The 16,450-nt window shown below is 47.9% G+C and overlaps 1 protein-coding gene across 4 annotated transcripts in view; it reads left to right on the top strand.

Moving 5' to 3' along the window:
• stau2 (staufen double-stranded RNA binding protein 2) overlaps positions 1-16,450 on the top strand; it is a 675,620-nt gene that overhangs the window by 394,027 nt on the left and 265,143 nt on the right. For all 4 annotated transcript variants that reach the window (XM_070891170.1, XM_070891163.1, XM_070891177.1 and 1 more), the window contains 2 exons: positions 9,254-9,385; positions 9,549-9,606. In XM_070891170.1, the coding sequence (XP_070747271.1) occupies positions 9,254-9,385; positions 9,549-9,606 (190 nt within the window). The remainder of the gene's footprint in view (positions 1-9,253; positions 9,386-9,548; positions 9,607-16,450) is intronic.

Here is a 16,450-nt window from a genome sequence, read left to right on the forward strand (position 1 = left end):
CAGATTTGCAGAGAGCATGCTAATGATTCAAGTGGCAGAATTTCATGTAAATTAAATTTAAAGAAAAGAGGGCACTTGAATGGGTGTGTCAGAAAATCTGAAAGCTTTTGCAAAGGCTCAGGAGGCATCTCAGTATATCGGCAGCCTTTGTGAAAGCTTAAAAGAGAGTGGACTAAGAAGCGACAGATGAAAAGGAAAGGAAACCGAGGATGCAGGCCTGTGTTTGCAGGCAAATGGAAGAGCAGCCAAGCATCCAACCCCCTGTTCGTTAACTGAAGTGGTGGTGTTGCTGGTGGTGAAGCATGTTACAAGATGGTGGATAGGATAGCTGCTCTCAAGGGATCTCTCCCCGAACAAGCCTTCATCTGACCATCTGATGCCATCTTCCACCTCTCTCTCCCTCAAATCTCCCCCCACCCACCACCCCTCCTCATTGTCTAAACCCCCTCTGGTCCTAACTCCGACCCCCAAACTAATCTACTTACCCCTAAAACCCTAAAATCCCATGCTACAAGGGCCCACTGCCCATCCCCCACCCCCCCAACCTCGACCTTCAAAGCTGACCTCCCCGCTGCCGTCCCTCCAGTTGGACCCTCGCTTCTCGCTCCCCATGGACGACTCAGCTGCTCCAACCGACCCCCGGCGATCTCAACGGTGGAGAGCCTCCGACTAGCTTTAAACACAGGTTTGGGCCTACCTCACATGTGAGCCTTCCCTCCGACGACGTCTGGGCCTTCATCAATCGGCGACACTCGGGCCTCCATTCATCAACGACGCTTGGGTTTTCACCTATCATCGACGCCCTGGCCTTCATCCATCGGCAATGTTCGGGCCTCCATCCATCGGCGATGTCCTGGCCTTCATCCATCGATCGCTGATGACCTGGCCTTCATCCATTGGCGACGTCCTGGCCTCCCTTCCTCTAACGAGGTCCTGGCCTCCCCCCAGCCATTGGCCCCACTCACCGGCGGAGTCTCTGTCGAGCACGTGGTGTGCACAATGGCTGTGGTCACTCTGACCTCTCCTTCCACAAAATGGACCTCTGACCTTCCCAATGCCTGTCCTCAGCCAGGCCTCGGATCTCTTACCATCTCACCGAAGGGCGCTGCTCAACGCCGAGCTTACGGCCCGCATCTCACAGTAGGCAATTAGGCTCATATAGCAGTGCCTCGTCTCCAGTCTTGTACCCCCTTACCACTGGACCAAGACCTTGCTCAGCTATGGTAGCCGGTATGCAACGGCCACCCCACGTTAAAAGAAGTCACGCACAGGCATCTTCCACCCTTCAAAATGAAGTTCAGGACCTGGAACGTCAGGACCCTCGTGGACAACTCCAACAGTGACAGACTGGAACGTCGCACCGCCATAGTTGCCCGGGAACTTAGACGCTTCAATGTCGACTAAGCGAGATTGGGCAGGTAGGGGAAGGCCAGCTCAAGGAACAAGGTGGAGATTACACCTTCTTCTGGAAAAGGAAACCAGAGGAAGAACGCCGCCTCCACGGAGTTGGTTTCGCTATCAAGAACGAGCTGGTTGACCGCCTCAGAGACTCCCCCTGCAGGATTAGAAAACGTCTCATGACTTTCTGACTCACCCTATCTCGGAACCAGTGCACCACAGTTATCAGTGCGTACGCCCCAACACTCGATGCAACAGATGAGGCCAAAGAGGGCTTTTACTCCAGCCTCGAACAATCCTTGTCCCATGTCCCTTCGGACGACAAACTGATCCTTTTCGGCGACTTCAATGCCAGGTCGGCAAAGACATAGCCCTCTGAAGAGGCATGATCGGCAGAGAGGGGGTAGGGAAAACCAACTCCAACGGTATCCTGCTCCTGACAAAATGCCTAGAGCACGCCTTTGTCATAACTAACACCTTGTTCTGCCAGAGGGACAAGGCATCGTGGCAACACCCTCGCTCCAAACATTGGCACCTGCTCGACTATGTCATAGTTCGAGCCAGGGATCGCAAGGATGTGCGAATCACTCGCGCCATGACAGAAGCTGACGACTGCTGGATGGACCACCACCTAATCTGTCCCATCATCAACACCAATATAGCCCCAAAGTGGCAACGGCAGCAAAAGCAGTGCTGCAAAAAAATCAATGCCGGGGCACTCAAGGACCCAGCTAAGAGAGCCCTATACAGCCAGCACCTTACTGCTAACCTGGCAACCCTTGATGACCCCGAGATGCAGAATGCCCAAAGCGTTGGTCTGCCCTCCAGGCCACCTTAACCAGTACCTGTGAAGAGACATTTAATCACTCAACCAGGAAACACCAGGACTGGTTTGATGAGAATGACCAGGAGATCCAAGAACTAATAAATTGCAAGCGCAGGGCCATTTCTGAACCTAAAACAACAACCCAACTCGGGAGCAGCAAAGCAGCTCTACAGACGGCTTAAGACCGAGGCCCAACAAAAAACCCGCGACCTAAAGAATAGATTGTGGGTGGAGAAAGCACAGGAGATTCAGCAGCTGGCCGACAGCCATGATGTGCGAGGATTCTTCACCACAGTCAAGGCCACCTACGGCCCAAGCACCCAAGATCCCACCCCACTGCTGGCCAAGAACAGGGAGACACTCATCAAGGACACCGAGGCTGTCAGGACCGGCTGGAAGGAGCACTTCGAAGATCTCCTCAATCGAGACTCTGCCTTTGACTCGAGTGTCCTCGACTCCATCCCGCAGCGTGCTACCCGCCACCATCTCAGCAAAACACAGCCCTGCACAAGGTAGGAAAGGCCATCCGTCAGCTCAAGAACAACAAGGCAATGGGAGCGGATGGAATCCCCGCTGAGGCACTAAAGTATGGCGGAGAGGCACTATTGGCACACGTGCATGACCTCATCTCTCTCATCTGGAAGGAGGAGAGCATGCCGGGAGATCTCAGAGATGCAGTAATTGTGACCATCTTTAAAAAAGGGGACAAGTCCGACTTCGGTAACTACAGAGGAATCTCCCTGTTATCAGCCACTGGGAAAGTCAGCGCTAGAATCTTCCTCAACTGTCTTCTCCCTGTGGTTGAGGAGCTCCTCCCGGAGTCACAGTGCGGATTTCGTCCACTACGGGGCAAAGCGGACATGATCTTTACGGCGCGACAACTGCAAGAGAAATGCAGGGAAAAGCACAAACACTTGTACATGGCTTTCTTTGACCTTACAAAGGCCTTTGACACTGTTAACCGCGAGGGACTATGGAGCGTCCTCCTCCGTTTCGGCTGCCCCCAAATGTTTGTCGCCATCCTCCGCCTGCTCCACGATGACATGCAAGCCGTGATCCTGACCAATGGATCCACCACAGACCCAACCCACGTCTGGACTGGGGTCAAGCAGGGCTGCATCATCGCGCCAACCCTCTTCTCGATCTTCCTTGCTGCAATGCTCCACCTCACACTCAACAAGCTCTCCGCTGGAGTGGAATGAAACTACAGAACCAGTGGGAACTTGTTCAACCTTCGTCATCTCCAGGTCCAAGACCGTCCCACCCTCTGTCATCAAGCTACAGTACACAGACGACGCTTGCGTCTGCGCACATACAGAGACTGAACTCCAAGTCATAGTCAACATCTTCACTGAGGCATACGAAAGCGTGGGCCTTACACTAAACATCCGTAAGACAAAGGTCCTCCGCCAACCTGACCCCATCACACAGCACTGCCCACCAGTCATCAAGATCCATGGCGCGGCCCTGGATAACGTGGACCACTTTCCATACATCAGGAGCCTATTATCAGCAAGGGCAGACATAGAAACAAAGAAAATAGGTGCAGGAGTAGGCCATTCGGCCCTTCTAGCCTGCACTGCCATTCAATGAGTTCATGGCTGAACATGCAACTTCAGTACCCCATTCCTGCTTTCTCGCCATACCCCTTGATCCCCCTAGTAGTAAGGACTTCATCTAACTCCTTTTTGAATATATTTAGTGAATTGGCCTCAACAGCTTTCTGTAGTAGAGAATTCCACAGGTTCACCACTCTCTGGGTGAAGAAGTTTCTCCTCATCTCGGTCCTAAATGGCTTACCCCTTATCCTTAGACTGTGACCCCTGGTTCTGGACTTCCCCAACATTGGGAACATTCTTCCTGCATCTAACCTGTCTAAACCCGTCAGAATTTTAAACGTTTCTATGAGATCCCCTCTCATTCTTCTGAACTCCAGTGAATACAAGCCCAGTTGATCCAGTCTTTCTTGATATGTCAGTCCCGCCATCCCGGGAATCAGTCTGGTGAACCTTCGCTGCACTCCCTCAATAGCAAGAATGTCCTTCCTCAAGTTAGGAGACCAAAACTGTACACAATACTCCAGGTGTGGCCTCACCAAGGCCCTGTACAACTGTAGCAACACCTCCCTGCTCCTGTACTCAAATCCCCTCGCTATGAAGGCCAACATGCCATTTGCTTTCTTAACCGCCTGCTGTACCTGCATGCCAACCTTCAATGACTGATGTACCATGACACCCAGGTCTCGTTGCACCTTCCCTTTTCCTAATCTGTCACCATTCAGATAATAGTCTGTCTCTCTGGTTTTACCACCAAAGTGGATAACCTCACATTTATCCACATTATACTTCATCTGCCATGCATTTGCCCACTCACCTAACCTATCCAAGTCACTCTGCAGCTTCATAGCATCCTCCTCGCAGCTCACACTGCCACCCAACTTAGTGTCATCTGCAAATTTGGAGATACTACATTTAATCCCCTCGTCCAAATCATTAATGTACAATGTAAACAGCTGGGGCCCCAGCACAGAACCTTGCGGTACCCCACTAGTCACTGCCTGCCATTCTGAAAAGTACCCATTTACTCCTACTCTTTGCTTCCTGTCTGACAACCAGTTCTCAATCATGTCAGCACACTTCCCCCAATCCCATGTGCTTTAACTTTGCACATTAATCTCTTGTGTGGGACCTTGTCGAAAGCCTTCTGAAAGTCCAAATATACCACATCAACTGGTTCTCCCTTGTCCACTCTACTGGAAACAGCCTCAAAAAATTCCAGAAGATTTGTCAAGCATGATTTCCCTTTCACAAATCCATGCTGACTTGGACCTATCATGTCACCTCTTTCCAAATGCGCTGCTATGACATCCTTAATAATTGATTCCATCATTTTACCCACTACTGATGTCAGGCTGACCGGTCTATAATTCCCTGTTTTCTCTTTCCCTTTTTTGAAAAAAAGTCGGGTTACATTGGCTACCCTCCACTCGATAGGAACTGATCCAGAGTCTATGGAATGTTAAACATAGAAACATAGAAAATAGGTGCAGGAGTCGGCCATTCGGCCCTTCTAGCCTGCACCGCCATTCAATGAGTTCATGGCTGAACATGCAACTTCAGTACCCCATTCCTGCTTTTTCGCCATACCCCTTGATCCCCCTAGTAGTAAGGACTACATCTAACTCCTTTTTGAATATATGTTGGAAAATGACTGTCAATGCATCCGCTATTTCCAAGGCCACCTCCTTAAGTACTCTGGGATGCAGTCCATCAGGCCCTGGGGATTTATCGGCCTTCAATCCCATCAATTTCCCCAACACAATTTCCCGACTAATAAGGATTTCCCTCAGTTCCTCCTTCTTACTAGACCCTCTGACCCCTTTTATATCCGGAAGGTTGTTTGTGTCCTCCTTAGTGAATACCGAACCAAAGTACTTGTTCAATTGGTCTGCCATTTCTTTGTTCCCCGTTATGATTTCCCCTGATTCTGACTGCAGGGGACTTACGTTTGTCTTTACTAACCTTTTTCTCGACGACGAGGTTCAACACCGCCTCCAGTGTGCCAGCGCAGCCTTCGACTACCTGAGGAAGAGAACGTTTGAAGATCAGGACCTTAAATCTGGCACTAAGCTCATGGTCTACAGGGCTGTGGTGATACCTGCCCTCCTGTATTGCTCAGAGACGTGGACCATATACAGTAGACACCTCAAATCGCCAGAGAAATACCACAAACGATGTCTCCGCAAGATCCTGCAAATCACCTGGGAGGACAGACGCACCAACGTCAGTGTTCTCGATCAAGCCAACATTCCCAGCATCGAAGCACTGACCACACTCGACCAGCTCTGTTGGGCAGACACATTGTCCGCATGCCTGACGCAGGACTTCCAAAGCAAGCGCTCTACTCAGAACTCCTACACGGCAAGCAAGCCCCAGGTGGGCAGAGCAAATGTTTCAAGGACACCCTCAAAGCCTCCTTGATAAAATGCAACATCCTCACTGACACCTGGGAATCCCTGGCCAAAGACCACCCTAAGTGGAGAAAGAGCATCCAGGAGGGCGCTGAGCACCTCGAGTCTCGTCGCCGAGAGCATGCAGAAAGCAAGCACAGGCAGCGGAAGGAGTGTGCGGCAAACCAATCTTCCCACCCACCCTTTCCTTCAACGACTGTCCCACCTGTAACAGAGACTGTAATTCCCATATTGGATTGGTCAGTCACCTAAGAACTCACTTTTAAAGTGGAAGCAAGTCTTCCTCGATTTCGAGGGACTGCCTATGGTGTTGATGGTGTTGCTTGAGGGGAGGATTGCTCTCTGTGCCACTTCAGGACAACATGCCAGTAGGTCAACACTGCAGCATGCCTACAAAGAGCTGGAACTATGTTTCCCAGCATAGAATCATAGGGCTAGAATTTTCAGTGGCTTACCGCCTGGTTTTCGGAGGTATTGGCCGTTTTGGGCAAAAACTGGGTCAGTGAGAAATTGGCTAGCTGAGTTACGCCGGCGGTTTCGAAGTACCGCTGGGGAGCAAACCGAGGGGCGTGCACACCGTCGGCGTGCACTGTCCACAGATCACCATGGCGTGATATTTGGGTCAGTGGTGACCTGTAGGTAAGTATTAAAAAAAAACGCCCATGAGAGTTAGCGGAGTTGGGCGGTAGATGAGTATGTCTTCAAGAAAAAAGTAAGTAATTGGTTTTAAACTAATTATTTAAAAATTATGTTGTGATTTAAGTTAAAAGAGACCTGAGAATGTTTTTATGATTTTTTTATGTTATGTTTTTTGAAAAAATATTTTGTGTTTTTCTCCTCCTAGGCCCAACCCGCAGCCTTGGGGTAAATTTTTCGTAAATTTATTGATTATCACACATTTTCTTTAAGAACCGCCCAATCGACCCAAAATTCACCTTTTTCACCGAGAATCAGGGTACAATGCCCATTTCTTTTCACTGGGTGGATTTTTTTCTTTTTGGGGGGCAATCAGGCGCTGGCGAGTTGTTAGGAAATTCTAGCCCATAGAATCTTACATCACAGAAGGATGCCATTCAGCCATTTATGTCTCTGAGAGCTATCCATTTCGTCTCACTTCCCCTGCTCATTCCCCATAGCCCCGCATATTTTTATTTTAAAGGTATCTATCCAATTCCCTTTTGAAAATTACTATTGATGCTGTTTCCACCACCCTTTCAGCGAGCACATTCCAGATCATAAGAATTATAACTGACCATTACCATAATTGAATGTGCCAGCCCTATGCTGCATGTTAATTACAAATGTCCCTACATTCGATGACTGAGCTGTGTGTGTATCTCAAAGGTGACCCAGAAAGACCCTCACCCATGGTCAATGCCAGGTAAATGTGCTGAAGCTTTCAAGTATGTTTGGTAGTATCTTGGATTAAATGAATCCGAGTGTGCTGGCTGTTGATTGCATTGGCATGCCTTCTTTCAAGTAGTGGCACTCAAAACATGACACATAAGTACCCAACATTACAGTTCGTCAGGCATTCACATATCTTTGCAATGCAATGCTATCAAGTCTGTTCCAGCTTACTTTGGGAATAAGGGTGGCCAAGTGCACTAATTGTCTACCAAAGTGAAGTCTAATCACCTCAGTCTGGAGATGTATAGTGTCAGAATACTGGGGCTGCTGATCACAAATGTTTTTATGCAGCCTGTCCTGTTTCCCATCCATCCCATTAGTGCTCTTACTGATCACTTCAATTAGAGGCTTCCTATTGGTGTAAAGTGGGTGGAGATGGATTGAACAGAATTCTGGTCCATTTTCTGTTCCCGATTGCCCAACACACCAGTAGGATAGGCTACAGGTAGTGAAAAGTTAAGGTTACCCACATCCCACTCAACATTCCCATCGGGCCTTATGAGAAGTAGAGAAAGTATTTTTTTCTGTTATTGTGCTACAAGTCAAAATTTACTTCCATTTTCACACGCATGCAGGGCTTTTATACCACACCAGATTAGCAATACAGGTTGGACCTCTGTGGTCCGGCACCCTTGGGACCTGACCAGTGCCGAACCGGAGAATTTTCCGAACCACTGGAGGTCAGTATATGACTACCGATATACCCTACATAAGCATACGCCTAGCCTAGGCTTACCGGTAACTTTAGAGTGCTGATCACTGCTCTTCTGGGCTATCTTCTTGAACCAATCTTGCAGCTTAGCTTGCCTCATGTATTTTGCTTTTTCATGTATTTCGCCACCCACGCAAAGCAGCAGTTCCGCAAATTAATGCCGAACCATGGATGTTTCTGGACCAGAGAGTCCCGGACCAGAGACGTTCAACCTGTATTATGTGGGTCAACATTGCCTGACATTAATGCATTACCAACATCAATCACTGGTGGGTGCATCCATCATGGTGTTTCCCCAGAAAATTGATTAGCTTGACTCAACTGCAGTGTGTGGATGATGCATTGTATCTAATAACGAAACAATCCTACAAGGTAGACAATTTTGCGAATAAGATTTTTTTGTAAAGTATAATTAAATGCAGAATAAAGCTCTCTCTGATGCAAACAGTTCAGTGTTCGACAGGATTTTCTTCTATCCAACAGAGATATTACCTTGAAAGCTTGAGCAGCAAGAGGCAGCGCAGAACGTGTTGAAAAGGAAAATAAACTAAAGCTTTTAGTCTTCTTTGAATGAAGTATTTAATTTTAAAATTACTTTCATTCATCTGTAAGATCTTTTCTTATCACAGCTAGGGTTCTTTGTAAACATCTAATAAAGCCACCTGCAACCACACTTTCTTGTCAAAAGGATTTTAATGAGTTTTGAAGAAAGTTCTGAATGGATTATTCTTTCTGCTCACTTATTGATTTGAAAATGCTTACCTGTTTAGAAAAAAAAATAACATGTTGATGCCTCAATGGACATCTATTTGTAATGACTAATCATATGTTATTTTTGGCTTTGTGAATGCATATAATGGCAACTAAATAGATCATTCAATTGTGGATTTGAAGTTTTCGAACAATTACATGAATAATTGTTGTGTTGTTCCTTTAGGTCAAGGTAGGCATTGAGATGGCTACAGGAACAGGTCCAAACAAGAAAGTTGCAAAGAGGAATGCTGCAGAAGCCATGTTGCTGCAGCTTGGTTATAAAGCATCGATCCCTACTCAAAATCCACAGGAAAAGGTACACTTGAATCTTAATTTCACACATTTTATTTAAATGTTAAGGAAATAAAACAAATTGATTATGAAATATGTTATTATACATTTAAGTTTTGTATTTTAGATTTGATCAATTTTTTGTAAAACTAGTATTTTGTATTTATGTTTTTGTTTTAACATTACAGCCAGTTGAAAAATGCTGGGATGGACGGAAGGTGACTTTTGCAGATCAGCCAAGTAGTAGTGAGTAGTTTTCACCCTTGCAACACATAAGATGAAATGCCTATTTTATTTATCGTCAAATTCAATATGAATCTTTATTGTCATTTGCATGGCTCAAGTCTTTTATATTTATTATTGTGCTAATAAACACCTGTGAAATTTACACATCTCAGAAATGCAGGTTACAGATTAAAGAATCCCTTATGACCCGGGCCTTGAATAAGTGTAAATGTGTTCTGAGCATCCAGTAACACTAAACTTATTGACTTGTTTCCATTTTCTCCATCTGTGTTGAGTGTATGGTTCCACAGATGCTAGCAGCCATCTGGTATTTGTCCAAGTGACCATTTTTTTTTTTGTGGGTGTGTGTGGGCCTAAACAGGCTGTGCGCACTGAGCTCTGAGTATCTGCTAAACAGAATGGCTTGCTGAACAGAGTGGCAGCTGGAATTTACAGAATGACACAGATTAATGCATGACTGGAAAAATGGTGCAGGAGGGGGGGCATTGAGACCAGTCCTGTGGCAGGAGTGACCTATTTAAAGTGGATTGGTTGCGCCTCAACAGAGCTGGGACCGATGCCTTTGCGAGTTAACTAGTACTATGGGGGCAGGTTTAAGCTAATCTGGCAGGGAGTGAGCGCCAGGATGAAACCTTAGAGAGGATAATCAAGATGCACAGAGAACTGGGAGAGGGAAATAGCACTAGAGTAAAGAATAGTTCAGAAATAGGAGGGAAGCAATATAAGATGCGTTTGGAATGCATGTATGTTAATGCACGGAATGTGGTAAATAAGGTAGGTGAGCTACAGGCATAAGTCGACGCATGGGACTTTGAAACAGTGGTAATATCAAAAATCTGGCTCAAAAAAAGGGAGGATTGGAACGTAATATTCCTAGCTGTAAAGCATTCAGGAAAGAAATGGATGGAAAATGAAAGGGCCGGGAGGGTGGCAGTATTGATCGAAGAAACTATTACAGCACTGGAGTAGGATGATGTAGTTGAGGGGCCAAAGACCGAGGGGCCAAAATTGCCCACCGCCCTAAACGAGGCGCACCTACCGCTTTTTGCCATTTCGCTTATCGCCGTAATGAATGCAGCGGCCATTAGAGGAAAATTTTTGCTGGAGAAAAGGAGCGGTGTGGTATTGGTGGCGGGAATGGGCTGTTTGCATTGGTGTAGGTGCGGAGTGGCCAATTGGGCCGTGAAATTCAGCTGTTGCCAATTTACTCCTAACGAGCCAGCTGCTCCCTGGCCCTCTTAAAGGGCAGGGTTTGCAGCTAGGCCCTGAGCACTGAGTTTGTCTCTGTTGCTTGCGAAGTTATGGCTAATGCCAGAGATCTCAGGAGGGCCAGTCGCTTTTCTGATGTCGAACTTGAGACCCTGATCCAGGCTGTGGAGGAAAGGAGGCGCATTCTGTATCCCAACACAGGCAGACCGACTCGCACCGCCTTTGTGAGTGCCTGGAAAAAGATAGCTGTGGTGGTATCGGGACATCCATTCATGACCACACCGCCACCCAATGCCGCAAAAGGCTGAACATCATCATTCGACTGATGAAAGTGAGTACATGTTCAACCAACTCCTCACCTTCCAACTGCGAGCGTCTCCTTCACCTCTTATTTCCCACCTTCACTATATAGTCACTGAAGCACCATTTGATTGGTGAGGCCTGTATGCGTGTGTACTCGCAAAGGAGGCTCTCTTTCATGTCATAGTGACACCTGCATGTAATGGACCCACACTGCACTAATTACCGAGGTCTCATGACACTACTACTCAGCCATCCTTTTTTGCTTTTCAGACCAAGGTATCTCACAACCATTTAGAGCAACAGAGGGCTGGTGGGGGCGAGCCAGATATCCAGCAGCTCACTCATATTGAAGAAAGGTGCAGCGGCTAGTGGGCCCACATGTTGCCTTCCCTGTGGCTGCTGGTCATGTGGATCCTGCCGGGGGCTGCAACGGTAAGTGAAGACCTTCCTTTAATGCTATCTCTTCCAGAAAGTCCAAATGCCTACCAGGCAATTGCTTATGATTGTGTGCAAGTTTCTGGCTGAATGGTGCAATGCTCTACCTCACCCTCACGGGACACCTTGTGCCATTTGTGATTGCAGATGAGACCCCGAGTGTGAGTCACAGCGAGAGCAAAACCCTTGAGGCGACTGAGTGCCAAAGTCAGGAGGACACCCTTGAGGCGACTGGGAGTCAAAGTCAGAAGGACACCCTTGAGCCCATACCAGATATTGCCGACATGTCCGATGAGGATGAGGAGGACACTGCTGGTAGCACTGCGTCATTGCTTCCTACACTTGCACACGCCAACTCAGATTCTGGGAGTACACGGTCAGGACAGTTAGATTTGGCAGAGGGGTCTGAAATGGGTGATGCACCGGGGCCTAGCGGGCTACAGCATGGTCAAGGGCAAAGACAACCTCAGGTGCCATCTCTCCGAGGGGCGAGTTCGCACACGAGTTCTGCTGTAGAGGACTCAGACGAACCCATCGATGTTGGGGCTTATGAAAGAATGGTGCAGGCCATGCATTCCCAGACATTGGGGGCAATGCAAAGGTTGCTGACAGCCTGTAGCAAGTGGTCAGGAGTGTGGAGGAGTCCGCCTCCCGCATTGTGAACACCATGGAGCCCATCATTGTCAGTGTGCAAATGATGGTAGACTTCCAGAGTGACCGTGTGGATCCAGTTGTGACAGCTGCCATTACAGCACAGGCGCAAGGGAACGAATGTCTGAGTGCTGCTTTGGAGAGGATGGCTGCTGCTCTGGATGCTCAGAATGCTCTCATGCACTCTGGGCAACAGGCCGTGGAGGTGCACAGATGAAGGCTAAAGTGCACATGAACTCAGCGGAAACAAGCAGCAATGGACGGTTTAGGACTTTCCTTGCTGGGTCCAAATGGCGACGCCGTCTCCTGCGTGGCCGCCGACCTGCATCCTGGTCCTCCTCCTGTGCATCCTCCTCCTCCTGTGTCCTCCTCCTCAGGTGGTACTGCTGCCTCGTCTTCCAACGGTTGTGCCCTCATGATTGCCAGGCTGTGAAGCATGCAGCAGACGACCACGAATACGGAGACCCGCTCAGGCGAATACTGCAACACTCCTCCTGAGCGATCCAGGCATCAGAACCTCTGTTTAAGGATTCCGATGGTCTGCTCAATTATGCACCTGGTGGCTGAATGAGAATCATTGTAGGCTTGCTGTGCAGCAGTCCTGGGGTTGTGAAGGGGAGTCAGCAGCCAAGTGCAATCTTGGTTTGGCTCAGCAAAGACACCTGGCACACTGGTCTGGCACAGGATGAAAGCATCGTGGCTGCTGCCAGAATACTGGGCATCAACTGTCATGATTTTGCAGTTGTGGTCACACAGCAGCTGGACATTGAGAGAGTGGAATCCCTTGCGGTTTCTGAAGATCTGTGGTGCCTTCAATGCGATATGGATGCAGTCTGTGACGCCCTGAATCCTCGGGAAGCCTGCAATCCTCACGAATCCGGTTTGCCGACTGCTTCTCCCTGCTCATCAGGAAGGATATGTAGTCCCTCCTCCTCTTATAGAGAGCGTTTGTCACTTGATGGATAGAGCTATGTGCAGCGAACTGGGAACTGTTCGAGGTGTCTGCTGTTGCTGCTTAAAAAGATCCAGTCGCATAGAAATTGAGTGCTTTGGTCACCTTGGATGCGACGGTCAGAGCTGCCCTCAACCTTATTTGAGGCTGGAGGTCTGGCTGCAGGAGATTGCTAAACTCCATCACGATGTGTTTCCGGTATTGCAGTCTCCGGAGACATTGGTCATTTGTCAGGTCCATGTATGAGAATTGCTGCCTGTAGACCCTTTGACGATAGGGCCTTCTGACCCCACGTCTGTGTTGGCGTCTTCCTATGGTAGGTACCTCATTGCCTTCTCCCTCCTGCTTGTGTTGATCCTCACCCTCTACAGCCTGCTGCGGGCAAGCATCTGCCACCTGTGCATCCTGCCTTCTGTCCATCTCGCCCACTATCTGGTGCAGGGGATCAGCGTACCTGACCCTCCTCCTGACAGCAAGCCCTTCCTGAGGTCTTTCCTGGGTTATCTCTCTGGGTTCACGTCTGTCGCCTTTTCCATGGCCTTCTGCATGTTCGGCAGCCATGTGTGCTGCATTCCTTGCCCGCTAACTCTGCAGCCGTTAGCACTGGCTTCTCCTGCATGCCTCCCTGCCGCAAACAATATGCAGGAGGTATTCCGTTGCCAGCACTGACCCCATTTAGTTCTCCGCAAGCAGAGCCTCCAGAATCACGGCTTTCTGTTGTCAAGATTGAGGATCCTAGCCCACTGTCACTCAATGCTGCTATGAACAAAACAACTGGCAAAGTTTTGGAAAAGTCAGAAAAAAATCTCGGTGACAAGAACGTTGCTACACGCAACACGCTTTTAAAGGCCGCTGGTGTTCTTGAGCAAGTACAGGGTACGGACCCAAAAACCTGTCGTTGGCACCGACAGGCGGCCAGGAGACTTTTTAAGGTGAATTTACCTTCCGGGAAGTGTCCGTTGCGGCGCGTGCTCTGATGGCAGAGTTAATGACACATCGAAACATAGAAAATAGGTGCAGGAGCAGGCCATTCGGCCCTTCGAGCCTGCACCGCCATTCAATAAGATCATGGCTGATCATTCACTTCAGTACCCCTTTCCTGCTTTCTCTCCATACCCCTTGATCCCTTTAGCCGTGAGGGTCTTGTCTAACTCTCTCTTGAATATATCCAATGAACTGGCATCTACAACACTCTGCGGTAGGGAATTCCACAGGTTAACAACTCTCTCAGTGAAGAAGTTTCTCCTCATCTCAGTCCTAAATGGCTTACCCCTTATCCTAAGTCTGTGTCCCCTGGTTCTGGACTTCCCCAACATCGGGAACATTCTTCCTGCTTCTAACCTGTCCAGTCCCATCAGAATTTTATATGTTTCTATGAGATCTCCTCTCATCCTTCTAAACTCCAGTGAATAAACATAAGAACATAAGAATTAGGAACAGGAGTAGGCCATCTAGCTTCTCGAGCCTGCTCCGCCATTCAACAAGATCATGGCTGATCTGGCCGTGGACTCAGCTCCACTTACCCGCCCGCTCCCCATAACCCTTAATTCCCTTATTGGTTAAAAATCTATCTATCTGTGATTTGAATACATTCAATGAGCTAGCCTCAACTGCTTCCTTGGGCAGAGAATTCCACAGATTCACAACCCTCTGGGAGAAGAAATTCCTTCTCAACTCGGTTTTAAATTGGCTCCCCCGTATTTTGAGGCTGTGCCCCCTAGTTCTAGTCTCCCCGACCAGTGGAAACAACCTCTCTGCCTCTATCTTGTCTATCCCTTTCATTATTTTAAATGTTTCTATAAGATCACCCCTCATCCTTCTGAACTCCAGCGAGTAAAGACCCAGTCTACTCAATCTATCATCATAAGGTAACCCCCTCATCTCCGGAATCAACCTAGTGAATCGTCTCTGCACCCCCTCCAAAGCTAGTATATCCTTCCTTAAGTAAGGTGACCAAAACTGCACGCAGTACTCCAGGTGCGGCCTCACCAATACCCTATACAATTGCAGCAGGACCTCCCTGCTTTTGTACTCCATCCCTCTCGCAATGAAGGCCAACATTCCATTCGCCTTCCTGATTACCTACTGCAGCTGCAAACTAACTTTTTGGGATTCATGCACAAAGACCCCCAGGTCCCTCTGCACCGCAGCAGGTTGTAATTTCTCCCCATTCAAATAATATTCGCTTTTATTGGGTTTTTTTCCAAGGTGGATGACCTCACATTTTCCAACATTGTATTCCATCTGCCAAACCTTAGCCCATTCGCTTAACCTATCTAAATCTCTTTGCAGCCTCTCTGTGTCCTCTACACAACCCGCTTTCCCACTAATCTTTGTGTCATCTGCAAATTTTGTTACACTGTACTCTGTCCCCTTTTCCAGGTCATCTATGTATATAGTAAACAGTTGTGGTCCCAGCACCGATCCCTGTGGCACACCACTAACCACCGATTTCCAACCCGAAAATAACCCATTTATCCCGACTCTCTGCTTTCTGTTAGCCAGCCAATTCTCGATCCATGCTAATACATTTTCTCTGACTCCGCGTACCTTTATCTTCTGCAGTAACCTTTTGTGTGGCACCTTATCGAATGTCTTTTGGAAATCTAAATACACCACATCCATCGGTACACCTCTATCCACCATGCTCATTATATCCTCAAAGAATTCCAGTAAATTAGTCAAACATGATTTCCCCTTCATGAATCCATGTTGCGTCTGCTTGATTGCACTATTCCTATCTAGATGTCCCGCTATTTCATCCTTAATGATAGCTTCAAGCATTTTCCCCACTACAGATGTTAAACTAACCGGCCTATAGTTACCTGCCTTTTGTCTGCCCCCTTTTTTAAACAGGCGTTACATTAGCTGCTTTCCAATCCGCTGGTACCTCCCCAGAATCCAGAGAATTTTGGTAGATTATAATGAATGCATCTGCTATAACCTCCGCCATCTCTTTTAATACCCTGGGATGCATTTCATCAGGACCAGGGGACTTGTTTACCTTGAGTCCCATTAGCCTGTCCACACTACCCCCCCTAGTGATCGTGATTATCTCAAGGTCCTCCCTTCCTACATTCCCGTGACCAGCAATTTTTTGTGTCTTCCATTGTGAAGACCGAAGCAAAATAATTGTTTAAGGTCTCAGCCATTTCCACATTTCCCATTATTAAATCCCCCTTCTCATCTTCTAAGGGACCAATATTTACTTTAGTCACTCTTTTCCGTTTTATATATCGGTAAAAGCTTTTACTATCTGTTTTTATATTTTGCGCAAGTTTACTTTCGTAATCT

This window comes from Pristiophorus japonicus, chromosome 1, assembly GCF_044704955.1.
Source record: "Pristiophorus japonicus isolate sPriJap1 chromosome 1, sPriJap1.hap1, whole genome shotgun sequence".
In the NCBI taxonomy this organism is placed as follows: domain Eukaryota; kingdom Metazoa; phylum Chordata; class Chondrichthyes; family Pristiophoridae; genus Pristiophorus; species Pristiophorus japonicus.